This window comes from Geotrypetes seraphini, chromosome 2, assembly GCF_902459505.1.
Source record: "Geotrypetes seraphini chromosome 2, aGeoSer1.1, whole genome shotgun sequence".
Lineage (NCBI taxonomy): Eukaryota > Metazoa > Chordata > Amphibia > Gymnophiona > Dermophiidae > Geotrypetes > Geotrypetes seraphini.
Genome location: NC_047085.1, coordinates 4333794 through 4349947, shown reverse-complemented (window position 1 = coordinate 4349947; position 16154 = coordinate 4333794). Strand labels below are relative to the sequence as shown.

At 48.4% G+C, this 16154-nt stretch overlaps 1 protein-coding gene across 3 annotated transcripts in view; it reads right to left on the bottom strand.

Moving 5' to 3' along the window:
- The window catches only part of LOC117355139 (casein kinase II subunit alpha), a 247635-nt gene that overhangs the window by 107476 nt on the left and 124005 nt on the right, over positions 1-16154 (bottom strand). For all 3 annotated transcript variants that reach the window (XM_033933254.1, XM_033933252.1, XM_033933253.1), the window contains one exon: positions 9553-9603. In XM_033933254.1, coding sequence (XP_033789145.1) covers positions 9553-9603 — 51 coding nt within the window. The remainder of the gene's footprint in view (positions 1-9552; positions 9604-16154) is intronic.

The following is a 16154-nucleotide window of genomic DNA, read 5'->3' as shown; positions in this document are numbered from 1 at the left end:
ACTTCCATCATATGCAAATCTCTCTCATGCATATTCATTAGGGCTAGCCTGAAAACCCGATTGGCCTGGTGTTCCTCCAGGACAGGGTTGGGAATCACTGCTCTAATCTTCAGGTATCTCAGATGATTTTAATGATAGGTTACATATCACTAATAGGAGATCCACAATTTCATAATTTATTTATTCAATTTTCTATACTGTTCTCCCAGGGGAGCTCAGAACAGTTTACATGAATTTATTCAGGTCCTCAAGCATTTTCCCCTGTCTGTCCCAGCGGGCTCACAATCTATCTAATGTACCTGGGGCAATGGAGGAACAGGTGACTTGCCCAGGGTCACAAGCAGCAGCATGGGTTCAAACCCACAACCTCAGGGTGCTGAGGATGAAGCTTTAACCACTGTACCACACTCTCAGACACAGTATGGTAAAAGATAGCATAGTAAACATTGTCTGACAAAGATGGCAAAACATAGTTAACAAGGCTTGGTAAAACATAATATGACAAAACATGGTATAGCTCAGCAAAACAGAGCACGGTAAATATAGTATTACAAAAAATGGCTAATATATGATACGACTTGGCAAAAATGGTAATTCAAGTGTGCATAATGAAACAAAGCATAGACGACATGGAATAGCAAACAGGGCATGAAAAATCGTAGCATGGCAGACATACTATTACATTACATTAGTGATTTCTATTACCTTGCAGTTCAAGGCGGATTACATAAGAATTTTTATGAAGTTACAAGATATATAGGCGAATTACATAATATAACAACATAAGAACATAAGCAATGCCTCCGCTGGGTCAGACCTGAGGTCCATCGTGCCCAGCAGTCCGCTCACGCGGCGGCCCAACAGGTTCAGGACCTGTGCAGTAATCCTCTATCTATACCCCTCTATCCCCTTTTCCAGCAGGAAATTGTCCAATCCTTTCTTAAACTCTGCCCTATTACATCCTCTGAAAGCGCATTCCAGGTGTCCACCACACATTGGGTAAAGAAGAACTTCCTAGCATTCGTTTTGAATCTGCCCCCTTTCAACTTTTCCGAATGCCCTCTTGTTCTTTTATTTTTTGAAAGTTTGAAGAATTTGTCCATCTCTACTCTCTCTATGCCCTTCATGATCTTGTAAGTCTCTATCATATCCCCTCTAAGTCTCCTCTTCTCCAGGGAAGAGAAACCCAGTTTCTTGAATTTTTCAGCGTATGAAAGGTTTTCCATCCCTTTTATCAGACGTGTCGCTCTCCTCTGAACCCTCTCGAGTAATGCCATATCCTTCTTAAGGTACGGCGACCAGTACTGGACGCAGTACTCCAGATGCGGGCGCACCATCGTCCGATACAACGGCAGGATAACTTCTTTCATTCTGGTTGTAATACCCTTCTTGATTATACCTAGATTTCTATTCGCTCTCTTAGCGGCCTTGCGCACTGTGCCGTCGGCTTCATTGTCATGTCCACCATTACCCCCCAGCCCCTTTCTTGGGTACTCTCATTCAATAACATCCCTCCCATCGTATAGTTGTATCTCGGGTTTCTGCTTCCCACATGTAACACTACATTTCTCAACGTTGAACTTCATCTGCCATCTCGTCGCCCATTCCCCTAGTTTGTTCAAGTCCCTTTGCAATTCTTCGTAGTCCTCTTTAGTCCGAGCTCCACTAAATAGTTTGGCGTCGTCCGCAAATTTTATTATCTCACACTTCGTCCCTGTTTCTAGATCATTTATGAATATATTAAAAAGCAGCGGCCCGAGCACCAAGCCCTGCGGAACACCACTCGTTACCCTCCTCCAGTTCGAGTAGTGGCCCTTCACTCCTACCTTCTGTTTCCTACCCGCCAACCAGTTTCTGATCAATCTATGTATGTCTCCTTCCACCCCATGGCTCTTCAGTTTCCAGAGTAGACGTTTATGAGGCACCTTGTCAAAGGCTTTTTGGAAATCTAGGTATATGATGTCTATGGGGTCTCCTCTGTCCATCCATTTGTTAATTCCTTCGAAGAAATGCAATAAGTTAGTTAGGCATGTTCTCCCCTTGCAGAAACCATGTTGGCTGGTTATCAGAAGTTCGTTTCTTTCAAGATGTTCATCGATGTTTTCTTTTATCAGTGCTTCTGCCATTTTCCCTGAAACCAAGGTCAGACTCACTGGTCTGTAGTTTCCCGGGTCACCTCTTGATTCCTTTTTAAAGATGGGTGTAACGTTGGCTATCTTCCAATCCTCTGGGATCACGCCTGTTTTCAGGGATAGATTGCAAATTTGCTGCAGTAGTTCTGCTATCTCCTCCTTTAATTCCTTCAGAACCCTTGGATGGATTCTGTCCGGACCCAGGAATTTGTCAGTTTTTAGTTTTTTTATCTGCCTGCGCACATCTTAAAGGCTCACTTCCATGGATGTTAATTTTTCTGCTTGATTTCCATTGAAGAATTGCTCAGGTTCCGGTATGTTGGTTGTGTCTTCGTTTGTAAATACAGATGAAAAGAACATGTTATGTCTTTCTGCCACTTCTTTCTCCTCCTTCACCACTCCCTTCCTGTCTCCGTCGTCCAGCGGTCCCACCTCCTCCCTAGCTGGCTTCTTCCCTTTAACATATCTAAAGAACGGTTTGAAATTTCGTGCTTCCTTGGCTAGCCTCTCTTCATACTCTCTTTTGGCTTTTCTAACCACACGGTGACATTCTTTTTGATACTTCCTGTGCTCTTTCCAGTTCCCCTCAGTTTTGTCCTTTTTCCATTTCCTGAATTAATTTTTTTATTGCCTATCACTTCCTTCACTATGTTAGTTATCCATGCCGGGTCTTTTGTTCGACTCTTTTTGCACCCCTTTCTGAATCTGGTGATATACAGATTTTGCGCCTCGTTCACCGTATCCTTGAAAAAAGACCAGGCATGTTCTACCGTTTGCATTTTTTGGAAGTGTTCCTAAGTTTCTTCCTTACCGTTTCCCTCATTGCTTCGTAGTTTCCTTTCCTAAAGTTAAAATTTGTCGCTATGGTTCTCTTTCCTTTCGATATTCCTACCTCAACCTTGAACTTGATCATATTATGATCACTGTTTCCCAACGGTCCCACTACTTCCACTTCCTTTGCAGGTCCCCTTAACCCATTTAGGATTAGATCCAGAGTGGCATTTCCTCTCGTTGGTTCTCTAACAAGCTGCTCCATGAAGCAATCTTGTGTAGCCTCCAGTAATTCTGTCTCCCTCGTACATCTTGAGCTTCCAAGACTCCAGTCTATCCCTGGGTAGTTGAAGTCTCCCATAATGACTGTGTTACCACTTTTGCATTCTCGCTTCATCTCGGCTTCCATGTCTTCATTGATATCTCCGGTTTGACTGGGTGGACGATAGTATAGGCCCATCTTTATTTCAGGCCCTTTCCTTCCCAGTATTTTAACCCATAGCGATTTCAGCTTGTTGGTCGTCTCTGCTGTGTCCATTCTTGTCGATTGTATGTTTTCTTTTATGTATAGGGCTTGAGTACTCTGGACTACTGCAACATCATATTCTTGGGAGCATACAAAAAGTCCCTCCAAAAGCTAAGATTAATCCAAAACACTGCCGTCCGTCTCATCTTCGGACTCAAGAAATGGGAACATATCTCTCCATACCTCCAAAAACTCCACTGGCTACCAGTAGAATCCAGAATACTCTTCAAGTTAGCCTGCATCAGCTTCAAAGCGATCTTTGGAATGCTACCAACCTACCTAGCTTCCCAATTCCTCACCTACTGCCCAAAAAAGACCTCCCGCAGAACAAACCTCTTTACCTACCCATCCCTGAAATCATGCCACTACAAGAAGTACCTAAACAGAATGCTTTCCTTTCAGACAGCTCAACTGAACACATGGCTAGCAAAACCAATAATTGAAGCCACATCATACGTGGACTTCAGAAAATCTCTGAAGACCCGCCTCTTCAACACCACCTAAACTCTCCCCCTACCAATTATAGACCACATCGAAAGTCCTTTTCCCCTCCCCCAACGTCTTATGCTGTACCTCTCTTACGCTTATCATATATATCTAGCTGTAAACAGCACTGATCCCTAGTAACTGTTCATATTGTATCATCCTATAACTTAGTATAACATCCTGTATCTGATTGTAAACATCCTATAACTGTTCTCTTGTCAATATCTTGAACCTTACTGTAATCACCCCAGTACCCGCTCACCTTGTACTTTCCTGTATCTTATTGTAAACATCCTTTAACCGGTCTCTTGTACCTTTCTGTAAACACCCCAGTACCTCATTGTAAACACACTAACTGTTTTTTCGTGTTAATATTTCGTACCTTATTGTAACCACCCAGTACCTGCTCACTTTGTATTATCCTGTATCCTTCTGTTAACACTGTACTCCCTCTAGACACGACTTCACTGTAAACCGCTTCGAACTTAGGGTATAGCGGTATATAAGAAATAAATTATTATTATTCCACCTCCTTTCTGTCCTGACCTATCCTGGCGATAGAGATTGTACCCTGGCAGTGCTGTATTCCATTTGCTTTCCTCATTCCACCATGTTTCAGAGATTCCAATGATGTCTATGTCCTCTGCATTGGCCATGGCTTCTAATTCCCCCATTTTGTTTCTTAGGCTCCTTGCATTAATATATATGCAATTTAGATCCTGGTATTTTGTTGTCTTCATTTCCTTTCCCTGTGCGTCGGTCTTTAGTTTCTTCTCTTTTGCTACAATCTTTCTAACCTCTTCTTCTGGGTTAGTCGACTCCTGTAATTTGTCCCTTGTTTCTTCCCAGCCTTTTTTCCTCTTAGTATCTTCATGGGATACCTTCTTCCGAATTGTCGACGCTTGATCAACTGTCGGCTTTCCCCTTCCTTTTAGTTTAAAGTCTGTTCTATTCCTCTCTTGACGTTGTTTGCTAGAAGTCTAGTTCCCGCCACACTCAGGTGCAGTCCATCTGTCCTGTAGAGCCTGCTCTTGCCCCAGAACATTGTCCAGTTCCTCACGAAGTGGAATCCTTCTTCCTCACACCATTTCCTCATCCACGCATTTATTGATTGTAGTTCCTCCTGCCTTTTCACATCTGCCCTAGGTACCGGAAGGATCTCTGAGAACGCTATCTTCTGGGTCCTCATCTTCAGCTTCCTTCCCAGAATATTGAACTGTTTTATCAGTGTGCTTCTTTTGTAGTCTCTCCTGCTGACATCATTCGTCCCGATGTGGATCATTACTGTGGTCTCTTCCATCTCCGCTCCTTCCAGGATCTTTCCAATTTTGTCCATTTTAGATTTGATAAGGAGTAGACAGTGTGGTAGGTGGAGCTTGGGATGGATCTGGTCGTGTTAAATAGGTTTTATGTATTTTTTGAAGAGTAGAGTTTTAGTTTCTTTTCTGAAGGTTTTGTAGTCTGTGATCAAAGACAGCAGATTGGTGATTTGTCTGTCTAGTTTTGCTGCTCTGGTGGCCATTAGGTTGTCATATAGTTTTCTTTGTTTGACGTTTTTGGTTGGCGGGTATGTGAATAGTGAGTGGGTTCTCCTGTGTCTGGTTGAGGTGGCTTGAATTAGTCAGTTGTTCCAGTAGGTCGGGCTGTCTTCATTAATAGCTTTGAATAGTAAGCAATAGAATTTGAAGTGTACTATGGTGTATAGTATAGCATAGTAGGACAAGGATGGTGAACAGTATGACAGAGTGTGGTAGAATATTGCATGATAGAACAGGCTTTCTGAATCAATATATCGTGCTCCATCCCTAACAGTATTCAAATCCAAGCGAAAGGTCCACTTTTTTGAAACTACTTTCAACTCTTAACTCCCACTCACTGTTGTTATTTCATAGTAACATAGTAGATGATGGCAGATAAAGACCCGAATGGTCCATCCAGTCTGCCCAACCTGATTCAATTTAAATTTTTTTTTTTTTTTTTCTTCTTAGCTATTTCTGGGCGAGAATCCAAAGCTTTACCCGGTACTGTGCTTGGGTTCCAACTGCCGAAATCTCTGTTAAGATTTACTCCAGCCCATCTACACCCTCCCAGCCATTGAAGCCCTCCCCTGCCCATCCTCCTCCAAACGGCCATGCACAGACACAGACCGTACAAGTCTGCCCAGTAACTGGCCTAGTTCAATCTTTAATATTATTTTCTGATTCTAAATCTTCTGTGTTCATCCCACGCTTCTTTGAACTCAATCACAGTTTTACTCTCCACCACCTCTCTCGGGAGCGCATTCCAGGCATCCACCACCCTCTCCGTAAAGTAGAATTTCCTAACATTGCCCCTGAATCTACCACCCCTCAACCTCAAATTATGTCCTCTGGTTTTACCATTATCATTTCTCTGGAAGTGTTTTGCAAGACGAGCAAAACATTTGCAAAATTGGTGCCTCGGAAACCGAGCATGGCTCGATTTACGAGCGTCCCCCTCCCACCCGCGATCCGGCACCCTCCCCCCGACATGATAGGCCACCCCCCGCCGCTTCTTACCCTCATCTGGGCACCAGCACCGGCATGTCCTGTGCTTGGTGCCGGTGCCCGAAAATCGGCCTCCTCTTCTGCTGGGCCTTGAGCATCTGTGCTTTGAGTAAAATAGAACCAGCTTCTCCAGTTTAGTTTCCATGGATGGATCTGTCCTCATTTCCATATCCTTCTCTTTATGGGTTTATGAGGAAGGCCACTCCATTGAAGATTAAAAGAAACTCAGCAGGTTTGGTATAATAAAAAATACATTCTTTAGCATTCTCCAGACCAGTAGAGGTTAATCTTTACGAATGGGTATATATCCAATCATGACCAGAAGGTGGAGACTGAAAACAAAACTGTGAGATAATACATAAGACATCCCCTTCTCTATTCTCATCAGTCTACTTCAGTCTCCAGCAGGTGTTCAGTGATCTGTACCCATCTCCCTTGGTAGGGCTGTTGGAATTTGTTTAGGGGGTTTCTAGTCCCTGGTTTTGGCCTGACAGAGCTTGGGTCGGCCCTTTTTGGGTGTCCATCCGACCTCGGGGGTGTCAAACCCAGCGGGTCTCGAGCGGGGTCCCTCCTCCCACTTCCTCCACCTCCCCATATTTTCGTGGAGCCTCAGCAGTAAGCCTTGCCCCCTAAATCAAGCAAGGCATATTGCTTCAAGAGCCTGTAGAGTCTGTTCTGTAAAAAAAAAAAAATAAAAAATAATCCTGAGGTAGTGCTGGTCTGGAGGGTTGTTTCCCTTTAAGATAACTGTATTTTGCTGTATTTTTCATCTTACCGGCACTTTATTTCTAGTTAGGTCGCATATGGAGCAATGAGCACTTTTCAGGGGAAAAAGTGCTCATTGTGCTCCAGACGCGGTCGGCCTGTGCAAGCGGTGTTCAGGTCGGTGCGGTGGAGGAGCTCCGTTGGCAGCGGCTGCAGGCGCCCAGAGCTCCCCGCCGATGGTGCCTCACGAGTCGGCTGGGAGCAGTGGGGAAGCCCAGTTTTCCCCAACCGCCCATGGAGGAATTCCCAGAACTGCGGTCAGGTTGCAAAGGGATTCCCTCTCAGCTGAATTTTTTGGCAGCTGATGCCGACTTGCCTGTTTTAGCAGCTTCCCAGCCGCTACAGGCCATGGAGGGAGCTTTTTTGGCGGGAACTTTGCCATTTTCTCAGTCTGGCCCCTACATTTTGTCTGCAACCTCAGGCGACCTTCCCCCTGTTTTGGACAAACAGGGGCAGGTTTCTGCTGGGTTCCCTGCTGTGGTAGGGAGTCCCTTGGGACCCCCAGGGTTTTTTCCCCTGATTTAATTTTTTCTTTATGCAGAGCCTATTTTCAGGTGACTGGGGGTCCTGTATGTGCTCAGGGGGTTTTGGGGAGTAGGGTTTCTGCCGCGCCCCTATGGCTTTGCCTCTCTCTTCTCCTTTGGCGTCCCCTCCTCCTCCCTCGACCAAGCGCCCAGGGAGGGTGAGGATGAGTGGCATAACAGAAAAGCAGACATGTTGGACAAAACACACGTATCCACAGAATGAGCACCATTCCCTCTCTCTTTTTTATTGTTTGTATTGTAAAACTGCCTGGATGGATGACTAAGGCAGTATCTCAAATAAATGCAACCTTGAACCATGAACCCAAGCTGACAAGGCTGGCAATAAGACAGATGCAGATAGCTGAATACAGGCAGTCCCTGGCTTAAGAACGTCAGAGGGAAGGCTTCCGGCTCAGCCACGGAATGCGCTTAGGAGTCACTGCCCGCGGCTTTGTGCAGAGAAACAAATTCAGCTGGAATGAGGGAGCTGGCCAGAATTATGTATGTTTAACCTGTTCTGAGCTCCTTGAGGGAAAAATTAATTAATTAAATAGATAAACACCCATGGGAGGGAGGCATATAATGGAGGGAGGGAGAGGGGAACACTGAAGGTAGAACGAGGACCTCTGTTCGTATGTACGAGGATGATGTTCGTAAAACAGGAACTGCCTGTACAGAGAAATTACACAACTGCCTTGATCTTCCTGTTCAAATCCCACTGTTGCTCCCTGTGATCTTGGACAAGTCACTTAACCTTCCATTGACTCAGTATGTGAACCCTCCAGGGGCAGAAAAATGCCCAATGAACTTCAATATGCAATGATTTGATAGCTTTCAGGTGGTATATAAAAAATGAAATTAAATGTCACTCATACATGGTCATAAACCTAAAGCAAATGGCTAAGTTGGACCTCAATGCAGCCAAGCAAATGGTTTCAAGGTCATAAAAAGATGGTGAGGTCCAGCAGTTAAACTAAACATTGCAGCTAAAACTCAGGAGCCCAAACTTCTCATCTGTCACTCACTGCTGCTTCTCTCTGACCTTAGATGAATCACTACTGCCCGTGTCTCAGGTTTACTCCCAACTCTGCTGCTCATCGGGTGAATCACAATCTCCCCATTAACTCAGCTTTAATTCTCAGCCCTGCCCCTGGTGCTCTATTTAACCTCAGGTGAATCTGTTTGTTTACTCAATTCCAACTGGGTAATAAGAATGGTTAATTTGCAAAAGGTTTTCATTATCCAGATTTATGAGAAAAGCCTTAAAGCAGACTTGTCCAGTCTTTTTCTATCAAGGGCCACATTTTATTTTTATAACATTCGGAGGGCCAAAACACACATTGTATTGTGATGCACTTTTTGTACAATAGTGGCAAAACAGTGGCCTTCATCCAGTCTCACTCTCTCTCTTATTACACCCCTTCAAATTCATCCAGTCTCTTTTCCTTCATTTGGATTCAGCTACAGAATAAGCAGCAGGATTCCTGCTTCCCCCACTGTTACATGGTTCTCAGTAAACCTGAACTGCATGGTGCTAGAAGTTCAGCTTGGTCTTCTTGTTTCAAGTCTCATGAGATCTGAAATTGCAAGACCAATCCAAACGTATGGCATTGAGTGGCTCAGGCTTACAGGAATCCTGCTCTAAACGCCACAAGAATTGCCAAGCTTCTGAGGGCCAGAAAAGAGCACTTGGTGGGCTGTAGGTTGGACAAGCTTGCCTTAAAGCAACCAAGCATTCTGCTGTAAATGCTAGCACACCACATGTTTCCTTCTGAAATACTGCACTGCAAAGTGCATGGAAGGCAGGAGAATAGGTCACAAACCTTAAAATCTGTGTTGTTGACATGTTCGAAGACCAGCGCAGGTGTCCGAGACTGTAGAGCACACATGTTTCCAGGAGAACAGAGACAAGAAAGTGAGTAAGTTTCTACTCTAATTCACTATTTATACTAAAACATACATTACGGCATAAAAATACTTTCATGCTGTTTTGGAAATTACGGTCTATGAAGCTCAATAACATAAAACTAAACTTCACAAATGAAGAGGTTAAGCATCTGCTCTTATGTGAAACGAAAGCATGTACATTTGAAGTCTATAGTTACTTTTTAACCTCTATACTCAGAAGAGTATCACAAACCTGTATGTGCTGCTTGTGAAGGTACCGTATATACTCTAATATAAACCGACTCGAATATAAACTAAGGTAACCTTTTTCCCCCAAAAAGAGGAAAAAAGTTGACTCGAATATAAACCAGGGGGCTAATATTCAAGTGCTGTGCCTTGCCCTGCCAGGCTCTGCATCCCCTCCCTCACTGCTCTGCACTAGAGAACTGCACGGGAACGGGGATGATGGGAATACTGCGGGTTCCCCCTTTGGGTCACGGGGATCCCGTGGGGATGCCCCCTAGGGTCACGGGGATCCCGTGGGGACGCCCCCTAGGGTCGCGGGGATCAAGTTTCAAGTTTATTAGGATTTTATATAGCGCCTATCAAGGTTATCTAAGTGGTTTTTACAATCAGGTACTCAAGCATTTTCCCTCTCTGTCCCAGTGGGCTCACAATCTATCTAACGTACCTGAAGCTATGGAGGATTAAGTGACTTGCTCAGGGTCACAAGGAGCAGCGCAGGGTTTGAACCCACAACCCCAGGGTGCTGAGGCTGTAGATCCAACCACTGCGCCACACACTCCTCCCGTGGGGACGCCCCCTAGGGTCGCGGGGATCCTGCAGGGTTGGATTGCAGTGCACTTGAGCCGCGAGGGTAGTCTCCTCCTCCTCCTTACCTGCCCTGTCGCAGCACAAAGCCGAACGGAAGTCTTCCCGATGTCAGTGCTGACGTCGGAGGGAGGGCTTAAACAAAGCCCTCCCTTCCTCTGACGTCAACGCCGATATCAGGAAGACTTCCGGTCGACTGTGTGCGGCAGGGCAGGTAGGGAGAAAGCAATGGCGTACGAAAGAGGGGGGGCGGTCCGCCCCGCCCCGGGGAATGTGCACAGCCGGTCAGGTCCCTCGATCGACCGACAACAGGCCCGGCCGACAAACCTCCCTGCCCTGTAGCCGCAAATCTAAATTACCTCTTACAGCAGCTTCACTACTCCAGCTGCTGTAAGAAGGTAATTTAAATTTGCGGCTACAGGACAGGGAGATTTGTCCGACCAGGCCTGTTCTGTTGTCAGTCGGGTGGGGAAGCACCACAAAGATAAGGGGCAGGGAGGGAGAAAGGGAGGAAAGATGGAGTGGAGAAGAAAAGACGCTTAAGGGAAATGGGTAAAACTGAGGGGGGAGAAGGCCGCTGAAAGCACATGGGGAAGACAGAGGGGGGAGGACGCTGAAAGCACATGGGGAAGACGGGGGGGAAGACGGACGCTGAAAGGACATGGGGAAGATGGGGGGAGAAGGACGCTGAAAGGAAATGGGGAAGAGAGAGAGAGTGGGGAGAAGACGCTGGCAGGGAAGAAGACAGAGATGCCAGACTATGGGGGGAGCGGAGGGAAGAAGATGGGTGCCAGACCAATTTGGGAGGGGGAGAGAAAGGGAGAGGCACAGTAACAGAGCAAATGGAAGACACAGAGAGAAGAGAGACAGTGGATGGAAGGAATTGAATGAGAACATGAAGAAAGCAGAAACCAGGCAACAAAGGTAGGAAAAAAATTCTATTTCCTTTTTTTTTTTTGTTTCAGCATAAAGTAGTATATTAGTTGTGTTGATAAAAATGTATAAACATTAGAGGCTCTGGTAGAAACCCGTTTACAAAGTATGTATTCTTCCTGACATGGATAACCTGGACATACAGATGATTCAACTGGACATACTGGCCTCACTTGTGTATGCTGGACACTACAGACAGCACAGTTACTTACCGTAACAGGTGTTATCCAGGGACAGCAGGCATATATTCTCACATGTGGGTGACGTCATCTACGGAGCCCCAGCGCGGACAGCTTTTCAAGCAAACTTGATTGAAGTTTCAAGTTTGCTACACTGCACCACGCAGGTGCATGCCTTCTTGCCCACTAGAGGGCGCATCTCACCTCGTGGTCCTCAGTTCCTTAACTAGCAAAGAAGCCATCCCCGGGGAGGAGGGCGGGTTGTGAGAATATATGCCTGCTGTCCCTGGATAACACCTGTTACGGTAAGTAACTGTGCTTTATCCCAGGACAAGCAGGCATGATATTCTCACATGTGGGTGACCTCCAAGCCAACCAAAAAAAGGGCAGGTGGGAGGATGGCAATTTAGGAAAACAGATTACGTAACACTGACTGGCCAAACCGGCCATTGCTTCTGGACAAAGCATCCAGACAGTAGTGGGAGGTGAACGTATGAACCGAAGACCAAGTGGCAGCTTTACATATGTCCTCCACAGGAGTAGATCGGAGGAAAGCAACCGAAGCTGCCATCGCCCGGACTTTATGCCCCGTGACTCGACCCGGGAGCGTAAGACCAGCCTGAGCGTAGCAAAAGGAAATACAAGCAGCCAACCAGTTGGCAAGGTGCGCTTGGAAACAGGGTGTCCTAAACGATTAAGATCAAAGGACAAAAACAATTGAGGAACCTTCCGATGAGACCTGGTACGTTGGAGATAAAATGCCAACGCCCTCTTACAGTCAAGCGTGTGGAGCGCCGTCTCGCCAGGATGGGAGTGGGGCTTAGGAAAGAACACAGGAAGGACAATGGACTGATTGAGGTGGAAATCAGACACAACCTTAGGTAAAAATTTAGGATGGGTGCGGAGAACCACCTTGTCATGATGAAACACAGTAAAAGGCGGGTCCGCAACCAAAGCTTGCAGCTCACTAATCCTTCGAGCAGATGTGAGGGCAATCAGAAATACCACTTTCCAAGTAAGAAATTTCAGGATAGACTTGTCGATAGGCTCAAAGGGAGGTTTCATCAGTTGAGCTAAGACAACGTTCAAATCCCAAACGACGGCAGGAGGCTTCAGAGGGGGACAAACATTGAGTAGACCCTTCATGAAACGTGTCACCAGAGGATGAAGCGAAAGGGAACGTCCGTCCAAGTGACGATGGAAAGCAGAAATGGCACTGAGATGCACCCGAACGGATGTAGTCTTCAGGCCTGAATTAGATAGATGCAACAAGTAGTCCAGCACCGAAGACACCGGGACCGAATCCGGGTCCAGATAACGCGAGGAACACCAGGAGGAAAACCTGGTCCATTTCTGGGAATAACAAAGCCTGGTCGAGACCTTGTGCGAGGCTTCCAAAACTTCCCTCACCGACTGAGAAACCGGGACCGAAGTCAAGGGGAGAGGAACCAAGCGGTCAGGTGTAACGACTGAAGATTGGGATGCAACAGCGAACCCCGATTCTGAGATAGCAGAGAGGGAAACACAGGCAGAAGCAGAGGCTCCCTGACACTGAGTTGAAGAAGCAGGGAGAACCAGTGTTGACGAGGCCACCGAGGCGCAATGAGAATCATAGTGGCTCCGGATGATTTGAGACGAACCAACGTCCTCAAGATCAGGGGAAAAGGAGGAAACGCATAAAGGAACCGCTCTCCCCAGTCGAGAAGGAAGGCGTCCGCTTCTAGACGGTCCGGGGAGTACATCCGGGAACAATACAGGGGTAGTTTGCGAGTCTCCGGGGAGGCAAACAGATCCACCTGTGGAGTCCCCCAGCGGTCGAAGACCTCGCGCAGGACTCTGGAGTTGAGTGACCACTCGTGCGGCTGGAGAAGCCGACTGAGTTTGTCTGCTAAGCAGTTCTGTTCCCCCTGGATATAGACCGCCTGTAGGAAGATGTTCTGGGAGATCGCCCATTCCCACAGGCGCAGAGCTTCCCGGCAAAGGGACCAAGAGCCCGTCCCACCTTGCTTGTTCACATAATACATGGCCACCTGGTTGTCCGTTCGCACGAGGACTACCTGATCGCGGAGCAGGTGGCAGAATGCTCGAGCCGCCAGAAAGATGGCGCGAAGCTCCAACACATTGATGTGACAGCGTCGGTCCACCGCCGACCACAGGCCCTGGGTCCGCAGACCGTCGAGGTGGGGCCCCCCCACGCGTACTCCGAGGAGTCCGTGGTCAGAACTTTGCGGATGTGGAGGGTACGAGAAAGAGCAAACCCCCGGAAAGATTCGAAGAGTCGGTCCACCAACGGAGCGAAACGTCTCAAAGAAGGAGTCACCGTTATGCGAGAAGAGACAGGATCGCACTCTTGGCGCCACTGAGAGGCCAGAGTCCACTGAGGAATTCTCAGGTGCAGTCTGGCGAACGGAGTGACGTGGACCGTAGACGCCATGTGGCCCAGAAGCATCATCATGCGCTGAGCCGACACCACAGGTAGCTGAGAAATCAGACGGCCCAACCGAACCAAAGCCTCCAAACGAGGAGGAGGGGAGGAATGAACGGAGGCGAACAGTGTCCAGCACTGCGCCTATAAACTGAAGTGATTGGGTCGGGCACAACTGTGACTTGGGAAAGTTCACTTCGAACCCTAGTCGCTGAAGGAAGGCGATAGACTGTAGGGTCGCTGAGATAACCCCCTCCCTGGTCGGGGCCTTGATCAGCCAATCGTCCAGGTAAGGGAAGACCTGAAGCCCCCGAGACCTCAGGGCTGCAGCAACTACCACCATACACTTCGTGAAGACTCGAGGGGACGAAGCCAGGCCGAAGGGGAGGACCCTGTACTGCAGGTGTAGCTCGCCCACCTGGAACCGTAAGAATTTGCGGAAGGTGGGATGCACCGGAACATGGGTGTACGCTTCCTTCAGGTCCAGGGAACACATCCAGTCCCCTTCCTCCAAGAGAGGATACAATATCGGAAGTGACAACATCCGGAACTTCTCCCGGACCAAGAACTTGTTGAGCTTCCTGAGGTCTAGAATGGGACGCAAGTCCCCGGTCTTTTTTGGGACCAAAAAGTAACGGGAGTAAAACCCCCGCCCCCGCTGGTCGGGGGGTACAGGTTCCACCGCCCGAAGCCTCAACAAGGCCCTGGCCTCGGCCATGAGGATGGGGAGCTGGGTTCGATTGTATGGGCAAGCCCCCGGTGACTGTTCCGGCGGCGCAGAACAAAAGTTGAGAGAATAGCCCTCGGAGACTGTCCGGAGCACCCAAGCGTCAGATGTTATCTCGGTCCAAGCCGCGTAAAAGGACCGGAGTCGACCCCCTATGGGAAGGGGGTCCGGCGCGATTGCGGAGGGGGGCCGGCCCCATCCGCCTAGCCCGTCAAAAGGTTGGCGCTGGCTTGGCAGGACCCTGAGCCGGGGTTTTGGTTTGTCCCCCTCTGCCCTGTCGAGGTGGGCGTCGAGGCGGTGGCCTAGAAAAAGCCGGGGTCGACTTTTGAGGGTACCGCCTCGGGGGAGGCGGAAGGGTTTCTGCGGCGTGGCTCGAGGTTTCGGACGGACCAAGGAGGCCAACGAGCGCTCCTGTTCCGAGAGCCGTTTGGTCGCCGCCTCCAGGGATTCATCAAATAATTCGGACCCCACGCAAGGTAAGTCCGCAAGGCGTTCTTGCAGGTTTGGATCCATATCGAGGGTGCATAGCCACGCCAACCGGCGCATAGCTACCGCAAAAGCCGACACCCTCAATACCAGCTCAAACGTATCGTACACCGCATGAAAAAGGTACAGGCGCAATTGAGACAGGTTGGACATAAACCTGTCAAACCCTTCCTTGCGGGAGTCCGGCAAGGCTTCGCGATATTGGGGCAGATCCTTTACCATGCCACGCAGATAGGATGAAAAGGTAAAGGCATAATTTAAAACCCTGGTTGCCATGAAGGAATTCGCATAGAGGCGACGACCAAACTTGTCAAGGGTCCGACCCTCCCTGCCGGGCGGGACCGCCGCAGAAACTCGGGAGGGTTGCGTCTTTTTGAGCGCAGACTCGACCAGTAAAGACTGGTGGGAGAGTTGAGCCTTCTCAAAACCCTTGGGTGGAATCGTCCTATATTTGGACTCCATCTTGGACGGGACCGCAGTGACCGTAAGAGGTGAAGTCAGGTTCTTAAGCAAGGTCTGACGAAGGACCTTATTCAAGGGCAGCCGAGGGGATTCCCTTGGGGGAGTGGGAAGGTCCTGCTCCTCGAGGAACTCTTTTGTATATTGAGATCCAGCCATGAGGTCCAGACCCAAGGCACGTGCCATGTCCTGCATGAAGCTGGAGAAGGAGGACGGTCTGGCGGGTGGCGAGGGGGTTCTCGACCTCCCCGCCGAACAGAAGGGGGAAGCCTCGTGGGAATAGCGTGGTTCCCTACCGGACCCTGAGTCCCACGAGGCCAAATCCAATGGCTTCGAGGGGGTCGGGGAACGTCTCCTTTTTGAAGAACCCCTGGGAGAGGTCCCAGGCGTCCGAGGAACCGAGGCATGCCCCCTCCTCTTCGGCGAGGAGTCACGCGAACCCCCTCTCGCGGGGAAACGGAGCAGCCTCGGGTTGTCGAGACGGAGCTCCGAGACCCG